Source organism: Eurytemora carolleeae, unplaced genomic scaffold (genome assembly GCF_000591075.1).
Source record: "Eurytemora carolleeae unplaced genomic scaffold, Eaff_2.0 scaffold1395, whole genome shotgun sequence".
Taxonomy (NCBI): Eukaryota; Metazoa; Arthropoda; class Copepoda; order Calanoida; family Temoridae; genus Eurytemora; species Eurytemora carolleeae.
In genome coordinates, this window is record NW_019397282.1 from 6,388 (window position 1) to 27,779 (window position 21,392).

At 33.0% G+C, this 21,392-nt stretch overlaps 2 protein-coding genes across 2 annotated transcripts; both read left to right on the plus strand.

The window, feature by feature from the left end:
• The first annotated feature begins 3,465 nt into the window (after nt 1-3,465).
• On the plus strand, nt 3,466-6,665 carry LOC111713244 (uncharacterized abhydrolase domain-containing protein DDB_G0269086). The gene is made up of 2 exons (XM_023488074.1): nt 3,466-3,518; nt 3,601-6,665. Exons 1-2 carry the CDS (start codon nt 3,467-3,469, stop codon nt 6,642-6,644), a joined length of 3,096 nt encoding a protein of 1,031 aa, XP_023343842.1. The 5' UTR covers nt 3,466; the 3' UTR covers nt 6,645-6,665.
• Nucleotides 6,666-9,665: 3,000 nt separating this feature from the next.
• LOC111713241 (calcium-binding and coiled-coil domain-containing protein 2) lies at nt 9,666-20,853 on the plus strand. The gene is made up of 10 exons (XM_023488068.1): nt 9,666-9,700; nt 14,718-14,769; nt 15,439-15,519; nt 16,030-16,104; nt 16,237-16,362; nt 17,310-17,390; nt 17,575-17,616; nt 18,611-18,667; nt 18,776-18,844; nt 19,803-20,853. The coding sequence occupies exons 1-10, from the start codon at nt 9,666-9,668 to the stop codon at nt 19,908-19,910; spliced, it is 726 nt and encodes a 241-aa protein (XP_023343836.1). The 3' UTR covers nt 19,911-20,853.
• The last annotated feature ends 539 nt before the right edge of the window (nt 20,854-21,392 follow it).

Sequence of the window (21,392 nt, forward strand, 5' to 3'; positions counted from 1 at the left end):
CCATATTTGAGCCGCAGTTTAAATTTATGCCACGTGGCTCTAAATCTTTAACTACAAGTAACAGCATATTTCGTTCTTTCTTTAAAGTTACCGTTGGTTAATGATCTCAGTTTTATTAATATTAACGTTGTAAAATGGCGTCAGCCGTTAATGAGCTGTCAACGATTATTTCATGCAAAAGCGGGGAAATTTGAAGACGGTGCTTGCAAACATAAAAAAGTTTCATGCTATTTTTAGCCAGATCAATTAACTAAAGTCGCCGTTATTTTAAAACACATACATTTCTTCTTTTTCATTTTCCGGTTCTTTTTCCTTTCCAATCGTTAACAATTTCAAAATTAACGGATTTTGCCGTTCGTTAACTAGAGTTCGTTATCGGAATCTCCGTTAATTATTAAAAGTTGACATTCGTCAACAGAATGTTCACAAGCCCTATATTTGTTTGGGAAAAAAACTGTTTAGCTTTTGAAAACGTGACAGTCTGAGACCATTAAAAGAATTGTAACAGTAAAATTGCAATGTCTGATTCACGGTTCCCATTAAACCTTTAACTGATCATTATGTATTGGCATTTTCTAGGTTAAAAAGTGTTTACTTATGATAATTTCTCTGCGTTCTCCAGCAGTAAAATTTTCGCAGATGTATTTTTTAGAGAAACCATGCAATTTGAAAAGAATCAGTTTTCAAAGTTTTTAAAATGGTTATATATTTCATACTTGATCATACTAAAGGTTTTAATGGTACCGTTGTGAATCGGGCATTGCAATCTTTGCATAGAGGGTCACTTGAAGTTAAAAACTAAACAATTAAAAAAATACATTTTAAATGTAATTAAATAATTGATATGTTAAACGTGCAAATGCACAATTTGTCATATTTTGCGGAACTTCACATTTTTTACCTCAAAACTTGACAAAATTCTAGAATCCTTGCAGGTTTTTTTAAAACAAAAATTGCCTCAAAAAAGTTCCAAATACTGATTAAGATTTAAAAAAAACGTCCCAAAGTAAATCATGTGTTAGTTATACTCTAGTTCTCTTTAGTGATTTTAAAAATACAGTTAAACGCAGAACTAAAGAGATAACGAAAGAATTCATAAAATGTCGTTTTTTATATAAACCTACCGATTATGTAATGCAGAAGATATTTGGTTTTTAATTGAATAATTATATTGAGTTTTTTAAAACTGTTCCGCATATTTCCCAGCGTTATTTTTACAATTACTGTGATTTAGATAAGATAGCATAAATATTAAACCCATTGAAAAATTGTCAAAAGGACATTTTATTAATTCTATCGATGTTTCCAAAGTTTTGGTTTAAACGTTATGTTTTCATTTTTTTAAACTCAACCTGCATGAGCCGATTCAAATTTTGAATCACGGATTAAAAGTTAATGATTCATGAGGATTTGAACCGGCGGTAGTTAGTTTAGTGACCTAGCTTAAATCTATTAAATTCAGTCCCAGTTTAAGAGGTTGAAGTGGTCTCTAATACCCCCCCCCCCCTCGCCTGAAAATCTAACTCAGAAACTAACTTTTTAATCACGTGCCTCAAATTTGGACAATTTAGTTGTTTTTGTTTCTAATTAAACGATTCACTGATTAGATAATTAATTTAATACTAATCAACCCAACTTCAGATATAGACAATATATCCCCCCTCACACATGAACCAGCCTCCCCTCACTACACAATATCCCTCCTTCCGACCACGACCCCCCCCCCCTCCATCATACAAAGAGTAAAAAATACCTGTATAATACAGCTTTTAGACTCCTTATAGTTAAAACTCCTAAAGCGTTAAACATTGCTCAAACTTTGATTTAAAAAAATATATTTGCCAGGATCAACTTATAGTTCAGGGTAGGAAAATGTATTAATAATATTATTTTAATGAAGGGAGAATTATTTTTTATCTCCTGCTATTCTTATTAATCTTTTAGTAAATAATGCCTCTAACATCATGCTAATTTGTCTTGCAGGAGTCTGCGTTTGCAAATAGTTTCTTTGTTTATTTTCAAAACACTGATGTCCGGAATTGAGGCAAGCCTCTTTGGATGCATCGCCATTCTTCCAAGGTTTAAAAGTAACTTTGTGAAAATCCAGGGGGGGGGTACACCCCCCTAATTTTGTTAAGGGGGGGATAATGGACTGCCTTCCCCTTAAACTGCCTATGGAAGAGTTTAAATTTAGGTTTTTTCTTTTTAAAGAAATTTTTATTTGAGGACTGTTTTAGCCCTGTCCTCTCATGTTCTCTGTCCCCTGCCCCTTCCGCTATATTTTAGCAACTTCCTCTGATAAAACTAGTCCAGGTCAGGGTAATAAATTCATGATGCTTTGCAGCAGATCTAATCTTTAATAATATGTAAAAAGTGGGAAAATTGGATTATTTTCTAGTGTACTGTTTCAACTTAACGCGGTTGACCGACGTTTTTGAGAAATTTGAAATGTTAATATTAATAATCTGCCACTTCTAGTTCCTGTAGTAAATCAGGAAATGTCTGTTATCCTTTGACAGTCAAAGATTTAAAGGGTATACTGTTGGGAATCGGGGATACACCTCTTTTAATGGAAGGTAATTTAAAATTAAGCGTACAGTCCCTTTATAAAGATTAGATCTGCTGCAAAGCATCAGGAATTTATCATTTCCGCAAAATTCGGTAATTAGCAGTAAAACTAATTAGTTATTACAAACTCCATTGATCAAGATAAAACAATTTAGCATTCTTTCAACAAATCAGATAAAATATTAAAATATTTAAATATTCAATAATTCATCCATGGTTTACATTGGACTCAGAATAAACATTTGTCGAAATTTCTTTTTCTCGAAAAATGTTTTAACCATCTTATTTTTCTAGTAATTCACATTCTATGCAAAGACTAATTATTTAATTTTGTATGAGAGATTTACAATTTTCATTAGTTCATTTTAATTAAATGCAATCTACTGAAGGTGAATTATTTATTAAAAGAATAAGATTCAAGGAATTATATAAATACATGATTAGTGTACATCGCAAAGATTGAATAACAAATAAATATCTTTTTATCGCGAAAGAATTTTTCTCAATCAATTATTATTCTCTGGCAAATGGAATGGCTTCCAATAATGTAGCAGTGCTGACACTTAACCCTTACAGTTGGGATTAAATTTTACAGAACTGCTTAGCTACAACTTAAAACTTGACCATTCTTTTATTTTGGACTCTGGAAGCTAGTAAGATGATCAAAAATATGAGAAGCCAAGGACTGAATTTTATGAAATGGAAAGGTTGCTGAAGTACCTAAACCCGGTTCAAATCCTGAACCATCGCCTCATATACTAAATGAATCTTTAACTTTGAATCAATGATTCTAGATAAGTTAGGTAGTTCAGCTACCCTGCTCAAATTCATTAAATTTGGTTTCAGGAAAACAAGCCAAATGGCTTCTCTAAAAGTTTTAAATATTATTTTGTTCAGAATGAAGAATTATTATCCAATATGTATCCTCATTGTGTTGCTAACAGTAGCAAGTAAGTAAATTCCTTTAAATCAATTTGAAAATATATTTTTAATAATTTTTGCTTAAAACCCTGTGTTTAATTGTCAAGAAAGATGCAGAAAGTGCAAAAGAAAATGCAGCCATTTCTGTTCTTGTGAACTCTGATACAGTTGAACCATTAGAAGAAGCTGAACGCAAAGTCAAAGCTACTGAAGCATCAAAACCCGGAGAAGCTACAAATGTTGCTCTGTCTGTTGTAGTAAATACAGGTGCAGATAATTCGTTGAAAGAATCTTGTTCTTCAACAAATGAAATAGAATCAACAACAAATGGAGAAAGTGCAAGTGGAGCTATTTCTGTTTTAATAAATCCTAGTGGCATGAAACCAAAAGAAACTAATATTCAAACAAAAAATACAGAAGATGATGAAACTAAAGCAAATGAAGATGTAGCTGTCTCTGTCATTTTGAATACTAGTGCAGAAACCCCATTAAAAGAAACTGCTAATGATAGAAATGATACAGAAGTAGCTAAAACTGAAGAAGCTAAAAATGTGCCTATTTCTTTCATAATGAATCCTAGCATAATGGAACCATTTGGAGAAGGAACAAGCATTAAAAGAAATGATACAGAAGGAGTTAAAACTAAAGAAGTGACAGATGCAAATATTTCTATCAAAGCAAATCCCAGTGCAGTGGAACCATTAAAAGAATCAATCACCAAAAGAAATGATACAAAATCACCTAAAACTGAAGAAGCTAAGAATTTGCCTATTTCTATCATAGTAAACCCTAGCATAGTGGACCCATTTGAAGAAACTAACATTGAAGCAAATGTTACAGAAGCACATAAAACAGAAGAAGCTGAAGATGAGCCTACTTCTATCAGATTAAATTCTAGTGTAGTGGAGCCGTTAGAAGAAATGAATATAGAGACAAGCTATACTGAAGTAACTGTTTCTGTTACAGAGAGGCCTGAGGCAGTCACTCATAATGATACACACAATACAGAAGCAGCTAAAACTGGTTTCAAATCAGCTGATTTTCTTACAGTGAATCCAAGGGAAGATATAAACCAAAACACTTTTCTTGAAGTAACTCTTGCAGAAGAAAAAGTTATTTTAAAACCACTGGAAGAGGCTAATAATGGAACAAATTTTACACAAGCAACAATAAACAATGGATCAGCTGGTTCTAAAGAAGCTGATTTTTCCAGGAAAAACATGCAGAAAGAGACTTATCTTGAAGCAACACTGGAAAAAGAACCAGCTATAGTAAATTCTAGCATGGGTAAACCACTGGAAAAAACTGAAATTGAAACAATTGACACAAAAGTAGTAGATAGCAGAACAGCTCTTACTGAAGCAGATGACTTCAATGCAGATTATATTCTTACAAAAAATCCTAGTACAAGTTTACAAGAAGAGACATACCTTGAAGCAACTCTAGGAGAAGAAGGCGCAATCTTTAACTCTAGTAGAAGCAAACCATTAGAAAAAACTAAAATTGAAGAAAATTACAGAAAAGCAGCTAAAAAAGTAACAGCTACAGATGAAGCATTTTCTGTCACCAATAATAATGAAAATAATGCTGAAGCAGATAATATAAACAAAAAAGCTGCAGCTGCAGCCTTTTCTGTCACTACCACAAAGAATGCAGAGGCATCTGATATGGTTGGGTCTATGGAAGCTGATCTAAAAACAGTAAATCCTGAGGATAATATTGAGGAAGAAACTTATCTTGAAGCCACTATTGCAAATATTTCAGAACCAGCTGAAACCTCAGAAGCAAATTTTGTAATATTCAATAATGATGAAAGCATGCAAGAAGAAACTTATCTTGAGGCAACTATTACAGAAAAGGTTAATTATCTATCATCTAAAACAGAAGATGGTATTCCTGTAGGAAATAATACAGAAGAAGATGATAGTGGCAAATCTAATACAGAAGTTGATTCTCCTGCAACAGTTTGTACAGAAGACGCTAGTCCTGTAACGGCTTATGCAAAAGTTGCTACTCCAGCAGCATTTAACATGGAAGACACTAATCCTGCAACAGCTCATACAGATGTTGATTCTCCAGCAGCAGTTAACAAAGACACTAATATGGAAGTTGCTTCTCCAGTTAACACAGAAAATGCTAATCCTGTAACAGCTCATACAGAAGCTGATTCTCCAGCTGTAGTTAAAACAGACAACACAAATCCTGTAACAGATGTTGGTTCTCCAGCAGCAGTTTGCAAAGAAGACACTAATACAGAAGTTGCATCTCCAGTAGCAGTTAAAACAGAAAATACTAATCCTGTAACAGATAATACAAATGTTGATTCTTCAACAGCAGTTAATACAGAATATGCTAATCCTGTAACATTTAATATGGAAGTTGATTCTCCTGCAGCAGCTAACACAGAAGTTGCTAATCCTGTAACAGCTAAAACAGATGATAATAATCCAAAAAAAGCTAATAATACCAATGATAATTTAGTAAAAAATAATACGGATGAAGCTCATTCTGTAACAAATATTACAAGATATGTTACGTCTGCTGGTAAAGATACTGCTACTTCAGTAGAAGGTAGTAAAGATGCTAAGACTCCTCTAGAAGTTGGTAAAGATGCTGTTACTCCTCTTAAAGCTGGTAAAGATGCCGTTACACATCTAGAAGCTGGTAAAGATGCTGGCAAACATGTAGAAGCTGGTAATGATACTACTACTACTCCTGTAAAAGCTGGTAAAGATGCTGCTGCTTCTCTAGAAGTCATTAAAGATGCTGTTACTCCTCTAGAAATTGGTAAAGATGCTGACACTTCTGTTAAAACTGGTAAAGATGCTACTTCTCATGTAAAATCTGATAAAGATGCTGCTACTCCTTTAAATGCTAGTAAAAATTCTTCTACTCCTGTTAAAGCTGGTGAAGATGCTGCTACTCCTGTAAAAGCTGGTAAAGATGCTGCAACTCCTCTAGAAGCTGCTAAAGATGCTTTAACTCCTGTTAAAGCCGGTACAGATGCTATTACTCATATTAAAGCTGCAGCTTTTCCTTTAAAAACTGGTAAATATGACGCTACTTCTTCAGAAGCTGGTAAAATGTCAGATAAATCTGAGGAAGCAAATTCCAATGAGAGATGGAAAATGGTTTTAAGTAATGTACCAGTTTAAAAATTAATTTATTGAAGAGTTTTTTTTTGCAGAGAAAGTATTAAGATATTTTTTAATTGAATAACATTATCCACTATAATATTCAGAAAATTAAGTGGCTAGGTCCCAAACTAGTCTCATAGGTCAAAGTCCAGTATCTACTTAGAAGTCGAGTCTCATGGTAAAGGTCTAGTCTCTAAGTCCAAGTTTAGTCTCTAGTTCCGGTCAAGTCTTTTGATAGATAGATAGATAGATATAAATATAGATATATAGATAGATAGATAGCTATATAGCTAGATAGGTAGCTAGATAGATATATATATATATATATATAGATAGATAGATAGATAGATAGAAAGATAAATAGATAACTAGATATATAGATAGATAGATAGATAGATAAATAGATAGATAAAGGAATAGATAGAACTAGCTAGCTAGCTTGATAGATAGATAGATAGATAGATATAGTTCCCATGGTAGTATAGGACCGGTGTAAGGGACTGAAGGAAGGAGAGGAGAGGATATATCCTGGGATTAAATAAATGATGTGAAATCTTTACTAAGCAATATATAGTCTAGAGAAATATATAGTCTAGAGCAGAATATGTTCTAGAGCAGTATATATTCTAGAGCAATATATTGTCTAGAGCAGTATATATTCAGAGCAATACATAGTCTAGGGCAGTATATTGTCTAGAGCAATATATAGTCTAGAGCAGTATATAGTCTGAAGCATAGTATATAGTGACAAGCAATATATAGCCAAGAGCAATATATAGCCAAGAGCAATATATAGTCTAGAGAAATATAAAGTCTCAAGCAGTATATAGTCTGAAGCATAGTATATAGTCCAGAGCAATATATAGCCAAGAGCAATTATATAGTATAGAGCAATATAAAGTCTAAAGCAGTATTGAGTAAATAGCAATACATAGTCAAGAGCAATATATAGTCAATAGTCTTGAGCAGTATAAATTCTAGTCTAGAGCAGTATATATATATTAGCCTAGAGCAGAATATACATATAGTCTAGAGCAGTATAAACATATAGTCTAAAGCAGTATAGACACCATGTCTAGAGCAGTATTGATATTTAGTTTAGAGCAGTATTGACACCAGTCTAGAGCAGTATAGACACTAGTCTAGAGCAGTATTGACACCAGTCTAGAGCAGTATTGACACCAGTCTAGAGCAGTATAGACACTAGTCTAGAGCAGTATAGACATATAGTCTAAAGCAGTATAGACACCATGTCTAGAGCAGTATAGATATATAGTCTAGAGCAGTAGAGATATATAGTCTAGAGCAGTATAGATATATAGTCTAGAGCAGTATAGATATATAGTCTAGAGCACTATTGGCACTAGTCTAGAGCAGTATAGACACTAGTCTAGAGCAGTATAGATATAGGTCTAGAGCAGTATTAACACTAGTCTAGAGCAGTATAGATATAGGTCTAGAGCAGTATACACTAGTCTAGAGCAGTATAGATATAGGTCTAGAGCAGTATTAACACTAGTCTAGAGCAGTATAGATATAGGTCTAGAGCAGTATATAATGAATATGTCTACAAATGATTAGACATACTACTCTAAACTTGTTTTTTTATTTTCTAAATATCTATCTATCTATCTATCTATCTCCTGATATATGGATGGTGCAGGAGGGTTAGTTGGTTCCCTTTTATCCCATGGGAATTCTAGACACACTTCGAGATCACGTGATCTGATCAAGACTCCCATTGGAGGATCCCGGCTTCACCAGATTATATCCTGGTCTCTGATTGGTTAGGTTAGGTTTAACCAGATATGGGTACTATACTACTAGGCACTAAAAGTAGAGAAGGTATGTTGGTCAAAGCATGGAATTTAGGAGAAGGACAATCAGGGATATCTCGCAGATATGTATTTGGAGACAGGGAAAGGTTAAGGGAAGGGAAGAAAAAGGGAAGGAAGAGTAGGGAAAGGTAGAAAGGAACGAAGTGGAAAGGTAGAAAGGAAAGAGTATGAAGAATAGGAAGTAGTGGGACAGGGTAAAGAAAGGAAGTGAAGGAAAAATAATGATAGGAAAGGGAAAGAGAAGGTGAAGGAGGGTAAAGAAGGTCAGGGAAGGGAAAAGACAGGTATGGTACGGAATGGAAGGGTACAAGGCTGGGGCTGTGTATAGTACAGGCCCGTAGCTAAAAATTTGTAAAGGGGGGGGGGACAAAATAGAATAAATAGATAATAAAGGGACGGGCCGCAGTCAAAAATAATTTTGACCTGAAAAACTCAATAAGGATAAAAATTAATGAATGTAGAAACAACTAGATTTTCAACTTATCACACATTATAGGTTATTAAGATAGATATTTTCCCTGTTTTCCTTCCCTTAATTCCTATTCAATAATTGAGGAGATATTATTTGCATAAAAAAATGGAGATATATATAGAGATTTGAGTTAAACTATAATAAATAAACGAAATATTACAAAAATGTTTGAATCACGAATAGCCAATACTTATTTTTAATTCAGGGAAAGTAAATGATACAAATTCCTGTAAATATTTAAAAAATCTCGAGTATGAAAATATTCAGTTTTCTCAAATTTAAAATTCGAAAAAAAACTCTCCTGAAGCTTGAGGAAAAATAAAAACAGCTTCTCCTAAACCTGGTCATATTTTGTAGTTAATTTAAACTTGTCTCCATGTTACTTTATGCTGTACGATGGTTCGTTATAGAACATTAATCTAATAAAAGAAGTAAAATGGATTAACTTCAAAAATAATTTAATATAAACCCTATCATTTTCCAAGACAGGATAGAAATTAAAATTCCCATGTAATTTATTTCTAAAAGCGCACATTTTCTTCGGGAGAAAAAAAGGGGGCACGTGCCCCTGTACCCCCTAGCTACTGCATGGTGTGTAAGAAAGTAAGGGAAGGGAAGAGAAAGGAAAGAAAGGGAATGTCAGGAATGGAATTGGTACGGTAAGGTAGACTTGGGTAGGGTAGGGAAGGGAAAGGTAGAATAGGGTAGGGAAGGGTACGGTGGGGTAGGATGGGGTTGGGAATGGAAGTTAAGGGAAGGGAAGGGTACGTTGGGTCGGGCAGGTCGGGCAGGTGGTGGGTAGGTCGAGCTGTGGTAGGGTAGGTCGGGCTAGGGTAGGGTAGGTCGGGCTGGGGTAGGGTAGGTTGGTCTGGGGTAAGGTAGGTCGGGCTAGGGTAGGGTAGGTCGGGCTGGGGTAGGGTAGGTTGGTCTGGGGTAGGGTAGGTCGGGCTAGGGTAGGGTAGGTCGGGCTGGGGTAAGGTAGGTCGGGCTAGGTTAGGGTAGGGAGGGGTTGTCAAGATATGACTTGCTCAACGTTTAATCTGTCTATTGTAAGACTCTTCTTCCTTTATAGTTGAATTTATTAAGATCTTTGAGGAAACATGGAGGCTATACAGTCCACATTAGTTCAAGGCGGTGTTGGTAGGGGAGGTGGGGGGGGGGAGGTAGATTTAATTTGAAGATTTAAATTTGGTGAATAATCGTAAATTTTTCCTGCAATTATCGAAATTATTTTAAATTTTACCTGACAGAAATATTTTACTTAAAATCAACAAAACGAAAAATTGACACCCCCTGTCCAACCAATGGTTGTGCTGGAGCCTCTAGAAGTGTAGAGGACAGTATTGGTCTCAACCTCGAAGGGGAAACAAGAAAGGAGGACAGAGGTCGAACTTGAGAGTAAGAGGTAAGGTGCTATTTAAAATAATAAACTGTTCAGATTTATATTGAATAATGATTATAATCTGAATGATTAAATAACGATAAGAATTCATATTATTTAAGAAACAAACGATATTTCAAAGACTTTAAGGTTGCATGTTCCATGACTCAAGCTGAACCGTGACTAACATTCCGACATTTATTCAAAATAATTTTAAAATTTAGTCAAATTTAAAATAAAAAATAATTTGTTGTAAACTTTTTAAAAGTTCTTTTTTACAATTCTCATTTCATTCCAATTTACTAAACCCCACCCTCACCTCCCAAAACATTATTTTTATTAGTTCCTTTATTTTTTATTAGTTTTGTCATGAACTTTCTGAATAGAAACAAAATAATAGAATATAATCTTTAATTAACTAAACTGGAATTGGAAGAATTGGAAATACGCTTTTAACAAATGATAAAATCAAATATATATATTTTTCTAGAATAACATATTTAAAAACATATTTATAATGATTTATAATTTGAAAAATGAAGTTATTCTAATCAGAATATAAAGAAGCGTGTCTAATAAACATAAGATTTCCTGCTGTTGGATTTATGTATACATATATATATATTAGATATGTATACAGAGGATATATTTAACCGATACTAATCAAATAGACGTGGCCGGAGGGTTGAGGAGGGAGGGATATTTTCCGGTGAGGAGGGTTGAGGAGGGAGGGATGTTTCCCGGTGAGGAGGGATATTTTCCGGTGAGGAAGGGCTATTTCGGAGAATTGGAAGATTTAATTTGATTAATTAAAATTAAAAATAATTCAAAACTAATTGATTTTTATTTTAAATTTTGTCTAAAGGTTGAATATCAGGGTTTACTTAGGAAACAAGTTTTAAAGATTCAAAGTTTTAAAGTTTTTAAGTTTTAAAGTTTCAAAGTTTTAAAGTTTTAAAGTTTTAAAGTTTTAAAGATTTAAGATTTAAGGTTTTAAAGTTATAAAAATTCAAAGTTTTAAAGTTATAAATCCTTAAAGTTTTAAAGTTATAAAAATTCAAAGTTTTAAAGTTATAAAGTTTTAAAGTTTTAAAGTTTTAAAGTTTTAAAGCTATGAAAATTTAAAGTTTTAAAGTTTTAAAGTTTTAAAGTTTTAAAGCTTTAAAGTTTTAAAGTTTTAAAGTTAACCAAAATAATGTTAACAAATTCAAACAATTGTGTGAGTAAATTCAAATAAATCATGTTTATCATACTTTTCAGCATTGTATGTATATGTGTATATGTATATATACATGTACACATACACAGTTCGAATACATTTTTATCATTTGCACCTGCAATGCATAAAGGAGTTCAATCTCTGTAATCCGATCATGAACCCATTAACCGATTTGTCTCAAATTTTGATTGGTTGAATTGGGTTCAAAGTCTTTCTGGTTGACTTAAGATATGGACAACTAAATTCCCCGGAAAAGCTGGGTATCCAGATCTAGTAAACATGTCACATAAAATTATAAGAATTTCCCTTTTTGATAAAAAACCCCCGTATACTGTTCCATGTGTTCCTGATATTTCCCAATTATCTCTGTATACTGTTCCATGTGTTCCTGATATTTCCAGATTATGCCTGAACAGTGTATACTGTTCCATGTGTTCCTATATTTCCAAATTATCCATATATACTGTTCCATATGTTCCTGATATTTCTAGATATATTGTTCCATGTGTTCCTGATATTTCCAGATTATCCCTGTTTACTGTTCCATATTCCTGATATTTCCAGATTATCCTTGTATAGTGTTCCATATGTACCTGATATTTCCAGATTATCCCTATATACTGTTCCATATGTTCCTGATATTTCCGGATTATCCCTATATACTGTTCCATATGTTCTTGATATTTCCAGATTATCCCTATATACCGTTACATATGTTTCTGATATTTCCGGATAATCCCTATATACTGTTCCATATTCCTGATATTTCCAGATTATCCCCATATACTATTCCATATTCCTGATATTTCCAGATTATCCCCAAATAGTGTTCCATATTCCTGATATTTCCAGATTATCCCCATATACTGTTCCATATTCCTGATATTTCCAGATTATCCCTGTATACTGTTCCATGTGTTCCTGATATTTCCAGATTATCCCCAAATAGTGTTCCATATTCCTGATATTTCCAGATTATCCCCAAATAGTGTTCCATATTCCTGATATTTCCAGATTATCCCCATATACTGTTCCATATATGTTCCTGATATTTCCAGATTATCCCCATATACTATTCCATATTCCTGATATTTCCAGATTATCCCCAAATAGTGTTCCATATTCCTGATATTTCAAGATTATCCCCATATACTGTTCCATATATATTCCTGATATTTCCAACAGTTATTTCTAAATGTTCTATCAGCTTTTTATACTTTAATACATCGGAGATATAAGGCAAAAACTATTCAAACTAATCAAAGTGTAAATGTTTCTCTTACTATATAATCCAGCCAGTAACATCCAACCAACCTCCTTTCTTCCTTCCCCCCCCCCCTCCTTCTTTCACCTTCTTCCTGTCTACCCCTTCCTCCTTCCTTCACCTTTCTCCTGTCCACCCCTTCTTCCTGTCTACCCCTTCCTCCTGTCCACCCCTTCTTCCTGTCTACGCCTTCCTCCTTCCTTCACCTTCCTCTTGTCTACCCCTTCCTCCTGTCTACCCCTTCCTCCTGTCTACCCCTCCTCCTGTCTACCCCTTCCTCCTGTCTACCCCTCCTCCTGTCTACCCCTTCCTCCTGTCTACCCCTCCTCCTGTCTACCCCTTCCTCCTGTCTACCCTTCCTCCTGTCTACCCCTTCCTCCTCAGCAGGTTTTCGTTTTTCCAAATCTTCTTCCCTCTTCTCCTTCCTCCTTCGCACTTTATCTTTCTTTCTCTCCTTCTTTTTCCTTCGCCACTTTGTTTTCCTTCTCCCCTCCTCTATCCTTTTTCCCTTCTCTATCTTTTACCCCTTCACTATACTTCTAACTGCTTTCTTTCTTTCCCTTATCTTTCTTTTAATCTTCTTCTTTTCTTTCCTCCCTTTCCTTTTCCTCTTTCGACCCCTTTATTTCTTTCTTTTTCTATTTCTTCTGCTGTTCTGTTTCTCCCTTTACCTCCTTTCCTTTTATTTCCCCAGGGTAAGACTAGAAATACAACCTTTAGCATAATCCAAATGGCGAATATAATCCCCCTGTACCGACATGAAGATGTCGTTTCCCCCCCTCTCATCTTCATCTCTCTCCTCACCTCAATCTCCCTTAAAATAAATGGGTTGTAATTTTTGAGAATCATGGTAAAAAGAATAAAAATAATAAGCTATATTATATATGGATCTGATTTCATAAGACCTATCAGTTTTATTAATGTGAGGACTGAAGTACAGTTGATGGAATGATGTGTGTTTGTTAGTTTTAGTTGGATCGATAGGTTGTGAATAATTTATTTGGAGTTCGGATCTTACATAAGGTGGAGAGGGGGAACAAAAGGGAAAGGAAATTAGAACAGAAAAAAGGGGGAAAGAGATGAAGGAAAGCACAGGGAAATAGAAGGTGCCAAAAGGAAGAAAAAAAAGTTAGAGATACATGGAGGGGAAAAAGATGGAAGGGAGCACATGAGAAAAAAGACCGGAGGGGGGGGGGGAGAGAGAAAAGAATTCCTGAATTAAGTAAGAAAAGATGAATGGAGAATAGAGTAAAAACTTACATTGAAAAGAAATATATGAGAGGAATATTTAATAAACCCTGATTTAACAGTTCGGTCCTTGTTCCAGCAAACTGTGACTTTCGATCCCAATTTTACCAATTTAACTTTTTTTTAAAATTTTTTATTGTCGTGGGATGCGTTCGACAGGAAAAGAAGGGAAAACCTTCTCAGTTTAAAGATTGTTGACTCTCATAGACCAAAACGTGATTAATTTCAAATCGAAACTAAACACATGGTTGTATGTTTTATAAACTTTACAAAAATGGAAAACTTTATAAACTGTATTTATTAGGAATCAAATGCTTGAGTGGCAGGCAACCATTTATTGCAAATTTATTGCTAAACACGCAATTTCAGTTGTTGCATGCAAATCTAGTAGTTGCATGAAAATTTTGCTTTCTATACTTTGTTTTATTATTATTATCATTATTATAATTATTATTATTATTATTATTATTATTGAATATTTATAAGAAAATACTCATACATTTTACTATTTTCATTTCTCTACATTTATGCAACATTTATAAATACATTTATAAAATAAATAAAAATGAACATTTTAAAGAAAATATTTATACACTCTACTATTTCCAGTTCTCTACATCATCATATACACATATAAATACATAAAAATATAAATTATATTATTTTTAGAACAGAAGGAATTCGTTGGGAGGAAATATCTGAGCAAGCAAAGTTAATTCAGGTAATATATATATTTAATTTATATATATATAGAAATCATCCATGTTAATAAAGATAGATAAATTATGTCAAATATTGGCTGTAGTATAAAGATCCGCACTATTAAAAATTACATATTTCTCATAAAGAAGTACAATGGTATATCTCAGTAATTTTTGCTTTGACAAAGGGTTTAAAGGTATCGCTGCGAATGGGAATTGCAGCTCTATTACTGGAGGCGTGGACTATATATAGGTTGTTACCCCTTTTTCAAAACAGACATTTGAGTCAGAGTTAATCCCTACCGTTCGAACTGAGGCTGTATCTATTGGTTGGATTGCACACTTAGCCATATAGACTGATCTCGATATCCACAGCGTGAACTTTTGAAAATGTAGAATATAAATTTAATTCCGAGGAAATAAAAGTTAATCAGGAAATGATTCAAAGAAAGGTTTTGAACGACCTAGGTTACACTGCGACATTACTTGTACGATTTCTGAACCTCGTAGCTCCTCTTTTATTGGTTTACGGAGAAGTATAAGAAGAGCAAATTAATCGTTAAATATTAGAAATTTAAGGAACATAATATATTGTTGAAAACAAAAGTTTCCAATTTTACTTGCAATTCACTGAGCGCGTGATAAACAGATTAAAAATCCAAAAGTTTTCACAACTATTTTGTAATCAGGTTTGGAGATGGTTAACAGATAGTGAAACGAACCTTAGAACAGTTCGGAGTAAACATGAGAAACAAATCACCGAGCTCCAGGTACACCGTACAGTGATACCCAAAGAGCTCCAGGTACACCGTACAGTGTTACCCAAAGAGCTCCAGGTACACCGTACAGTGTTACCCAAAGCAATTGAGACGGTTTTATGTTAACAAGGGATGAGATTTTAGAAGCGACTGTACAGAATTTATTTGATCCTGTTTAATTTTCTTTCACTAATGGTTTCCATAGCAAAATATATCTTTTTCTTTTTGTAAAATTAGTCAGTTTATCCGTTGGAAACTATTTGTGCAACTTGCAAGGTTGACAACAAAATTCAACCTGGGTATCGTCATGTTTAATAAGTTTTAGGTCGTTACATTATAAATGAGAAATTTTCACTTCCAAAATGTTTTATTAAAAATTAATAATAAAAAAATAATTATATCCTATTTCTATCAAGTATTTTAATAAATCAAGTTGTTCACAAATTTTTTATGTCGTCTTACTTTTACCAAGCCTTGCAGATTTAAATATATTACTATACAAAAAAAATCATTTTATTCTAGCATGAGAAACGCGAGCTAGAAATCAGAGTGAGGGCTGAATTGGAAGAAAAAGAAAGCATTTTAGAAAACATGAAGGTGTATATCTACATAAAACTTTGAAATGCTTTTTAATTGAAAAATGTCTATTGTAATTGTATTGTCAAATATCCCACGCCGGAATAAATTTTAGATTTAAAAAAAAATTTTTATACCAACTCAATTTTTTAGGAGCTAGAGGAGGATAATCGAGAGCTTGCTCTCAATCTCAAGGAAGCTCTGAGAGCAGATCCAAGAGCAGAGCCGAGATCAGTCTCCAAAGATCCAAGAATAGATCAACTAATCTACAGATTAAAGGTTTAAATTTTACTGGTTATTCATGTGCCCTGTTTTCATTGCAAATAAACCTAATTTTTGGGCCAATTTTCACTTCCGAAATATTGATTTTTTTTAATTCTGTTTTTTCACTTTTATTGGGCCATGTTGTTTAAATATATTTGAGTAAATTTAAGGTTCAATCCACTTTGATTGATAACTTTAAAATGACCGATTAAGCAAAGACTTTTTGATTACAGCAAGAACATGTTGATCTATGTTTTTTGTGTCCCCCCCCCTAACGGAAAAAAAACAATATGATAAAATATATCAAGCCATTAGAAGAATCGAATTCTAATTTCTTCTATTTATGGATGACTGAATAAACATGCCAAATGAATATAGATAATAAATGAAATTAAGAGCGGCACTGCACTAAACAGATGACAAAATTCAAATAAATATTGATTTATCACTAACTAGCATTTATTCGGTTTATATGACACAGGAGGGGAGAGGTGGTGCTTTTTAAATTTTCATATATTTACTATATTATAATAAATAGTTATGGTTTAATTTTTGCTTCCATTAACAAACATGGTAATATTGACACGAGTTTGTTTAAAAATTTGAACTTTATCTCCCTCTACAGCGTACAATACCTACATTGTCGGGATATCTAGATAACTTAAACTAATTTTATATCTCTGTTCTTGTATATATGTATAAACTTTATCTCCTTGTCGTTGTCTATAGATAGTTTAAACTAACTTTATCTCCCTGTCGTTGTCCATAGATAGTTTAAACTAACTTTATCTCCCTGTCCTAGTCTAGATAGTAGAAACTAACTTTATCTCCCTGTCCTTGTCTAGATAGTATCTAACTTTATCTCCCTGTCCTTGTCTATAGATAGTATAAACTAACTTTCTCTTCGATCCTGTTCTAGTCTGGATAGTATAAACTAACTTTATCTCCCTGTTCTTGTTAAGATAGTGGAATCTGAACATGATAAAGCCCAAGACCTAACTGCTCAACAGCTTCTAGATGATCAACATGAGAAACAGCAGCAGGTAGATGAACAAACACAAAGGAATAATCTATGATAATATATCAATATATAATAATATATCAATATATATTATATATATATATATATATATATGAGCGAAGAGCTTTATTATATAGGTTACAATCTAAAAACTATATCATACATACAACTAAAAACTAAATGATCATATAATTTATCTTTTATAGTTGGAAGACCTTCAGAAGCAGAATGATGCATTGTTACATAAGGTACATATCTTCTAAACATTTATATAAAGTAGTGTGATCTCCGTTTGCCTGTTTTATTGTTTGAATCATAATTCATAACTAAGAAACCTTGGAACGATTTAACTCAAATTTTGATTGGAGAACTCGGAAAAGCCACGGGAATACTCTGAGCTTGGTTAAAAATATTAACTTGAGTGGGTTAACTTTAAGAAAGAACTACTAGACTTTTCTAGGTAAAGCTGGATTCATCAACATTAACATTAACATTAACATTAACATTAACATTAACATTAACATTAACATTAACATTAACATTAACATTAACATTAACATTAACATTAACAGTAACATTAACATCAGCATCAACATTATCATTAACATTAACATTTACATTAACATTAAAATTAACATTAACATTAATATTAACATTAACATTAACATTAACATTAAAATTAACATTAACATTAACATTAACATTAACATTAACATTAACATTAACATTTATATTTACAATAACATTAACATTAAAATTAACATTAACATTAACATTAACATTAACATTAACATTAACATTAACATTAACATTAACATTAACATTAAAATTAACATTAACATTAACATTAACATTAACATTAACATTAACATTAATATTAACATTAACATTAACATTAAAGTTAACATTGCCATTATCATCCACATCATATTGGATCGTAAATAGCTCTAAACTGTGATTTTCGGGACTAATGAATCATGTTTAAAAAATTGTAAACGGCTAATATAAAAATTGGCATGCAGAAAAGGCTAGGTCTTCTAGAAGTAGATGCGTATTTTGTCGTTAAAGCTAGGAGACAATCTATAGATATGGGACACCCTGCTAGTTTCGATCTTAGGAGAAATTTTAAGAAATAAAATAGTTTCAATTACTACTGATAAAATCATTATTAAATAATTAATTATCATTATTATTTTCTCTTGTTTAATAATTATTATTATTTTCATTGTTTTATTTATTTAGATTACAGATCTCGAAGAAGTTCTAATATCCAAAGAAGAATTAAATTCTAATTACAAGGAATCAACTAAATCCTAAATAAAATTAGGGTCAAAAGTTAAAAAAAATTGTTTAAATTTTCTGAAAAAAAATATAACAATTAAAAAAAAATATTTTGGTTGATCCCAGATAGAGTTAGATAAACTTTACCAGGAGAGGAAGGATTTGGCTAAAAAATCAGTTCTGAAAGAGGAAGAGGTAATTTTTAATTCAGTGCTATAGGATCCATTAAATTTTGATGCGGGTCCTGGATCCGCACTGGAAAAAAATGGATCCGAATCCTGATCCAAATCCGGATTTTTTTGCTTTCTTATACTAAAACTTAATGAACCTTTCAGAGATCAGGAAATTGTTATAATTTCTCTTTTTCAACATTTCATATTTGACTTTAGAGAGTAGTTTTGCAGTTTTTGGTTGCTATTTTGACCCTTGGATTCGGATCCATGGATCCGCATGCCACTCTATTGTAATTAAAGGTCACTAGAAATTATATCTACGTTCTACAGTCCCTTTAACTTTATGCGAAGGCGAGTTGGAGTTTTATTTGATTGAAAACTGTTTTGTCTAAATTTAGCTGCTACATTTCCCCTCAAGTATTGATTATTTTAAAACGTGTGGGATTCAACCATGTGGTCTAGTCCTGATGGTTTCTGATTAAAAGTAAACAAAGAAGGGGAGGTACGGAAGGAAGTAAGGTAGGAAAGGTAGGAAGGGGAGAGCAGGATGGAAAGGTAAAAGGATGTGCTTACATTGCGCGCGCAGTAATGGGTTGAAAAGAAAGGTTTGGAAAGAATAAGCATTAGGAGGGTCAATTTTAAGAGCTTATATTTTTTTTTGGGGGGGGGGAGGGCTAAACCATGACAGGGTTAAGAGCAGTGAGTGGTTTTGATGAGGGCCAAGGGAAAAGTAGGATTAAGTTTTGGAGGAGGGGGGGGGAGTGTTGAAGAGGGATATCAGAAATGTAGAGGGGCTAAATTAGAGATTTTAGGTTAATACAAGAAATATTTACAGTTAGGATTAATTACATCTTGAAACCCACTCGAGCTACCAATATTAAATGTAATAATACTGGATTAGAACTTTTCATATTTGTTATTGTGAAGATATTCGTTTGAGAGTAAATTGTAATTATTGTTAAAAGATGTGTTTTTTTCAGCAATCTGCCCGGTTACGGCTGGTCGATCAATTCGAGACTAAGGTTGAACTTCTAACAAAACAAAATCAAGATCTCGTAAAACTCAACATGAAGCTCAAGTATGGATGAGAAAATTACGGACGAAAAATAGTTCAAAATGGCGGACAGAAAATGATTCAAAATGGCGGACAGAAAATAATTAAAAATGGCGACAGAAAATTACTAAAAATGCGGACAGAAAACGATTAAAACTGAAGTGGTAAATAATCAACAGCTGTAAGGTGAAACCGTAAAAAAAGAAGATGGAGCATATTATTAGTGTTCACATCATCAGAAACAAATTGAGAATAAGTGAACCAAGAAATCAATATTAGCAGTACACACCCTCCCCAGTGCAGTCCCCACATCCAGCTAGAAATAGAGGAATATTCCAATACATATATTCCAACAATTAAAAAAATTTCATTTATATTTTAACTAGCAATTTAGTAATTTTATACTAAACTCGTATAATTTTAAACCTGTCAATATATGATAATACATCTTTAAAGTTTAAAATTGAATGTAAAAATACTTTTCTTAAATGCATGACAATGAAATTGAAAAAAAAAAAGATTTTTGTCAAAGGTTTACTGCATAGATGAAAGAAAGGGATGAGAAATGATACACGATGAATGGAAAGGCCGAAAATGACAATGTTTATTCAGGTTGAAAGAAAAAGCAGAAAATGGCGGTGCTTAATCAAGTTGAAAGGAAAATCAGAAAATGGAAGGAAAAGTTCCAGAAAAACAGAAAATGGCGGAATAAAAGATGGTGATCGAAGTTTAATGTTTTTCATTTTGTCCTCACTCGGCCTTGCATCTTTTATATTTGATGAAAGCCGGGAAAGGACATCATGAGATTCATACAAATACAACTATAATTGCTAATTGAACCTGCAGCTACAGTCAGAAAATTTTATTAAAACTTGTATAAAATATTCATAATTGTAAGTTTGCATTATGTATTAAATATCTATAATAGCTGTATTAGTTTAACTTGAAATAAAATTAGCTGATATATCAGCTTGTTAGCTAAATCTAGTCTTTCCAGATCGTATAAAGCCCCCCCCCCCCTGGCGATCCCATCTGTTAAATACAAGTCTATTCTACCTTCCCCCCCTCTATACTACAAGAGTGTATTTCGTCTCTGGGCCAAAAAGGGAAGGGGGGTGAAGAATATGGGGGGAAAATGGAGGGGTCTGATATCGGGTTTCAACATATTTTAAAAAAATTCCTTTTTAAAATTTTGTAGCGTCGAAATCAACGCATTCGACGGGGTCTGCGTAAAATCTACGCTATCTGGTCTAGTCGGGAAGTAACGATTATTTTGTTTCCAGATAATATAGTTTAGTTAAAATACTGTGTTAATGACGGTTCAATGTTATATAATAAAGCAATTTAAAAGTGTGACTTCAAAGTGTAATTATTTGTGTGTACCATTTCACAAATATAAGGTAAAATTATTAGTTTTTCAGACTGAAAAATCAAATTTTTAGATGCAGGGGGCACTTCCCCCTGCGCCCCCCCTCGTTCACTTCGTTTCACCCAGTTACGGGCCTGTCTACATTAA

Bases quoted from the DNA above. Each gene is read 5' to 3' on its own strand.
- LOC111713244 (XM_023488074.1), top strand. From the start codon at position 3,467: ATGAAGAATTATTATCCAATATGTATCCTCATTGTGTTGCTAACAGTA. The intron at 3,519-3,600 runs GTAAGTAAATTC...TTGTCAAGAAAG, and splicing joins TGTGTTGCTAACAGTAGCAA to ATGCAGAAAGTGCAAAAGAA.
- LOC111713241 (XM_023488068.1), top strand. From the start codon at position 9,666: ATGGGGTTGGGAATGGAAGTTAAGGGAAGGGAAGG. The intron at 14,770-15,438 runs GTAATATATATA...TTTTGTAATCAG, and splicing joins AGCAAGCAAAGTTAATTCAG to GTTTGGAGATGGTTAACAGA. The intron at 15,520-16,029 runs GTACACCGTACA...ATTTTATTCTAG, and splicing joins AACAAATCACCGAGCTCCAG to CATGAGAAACGCGAGCTAGA.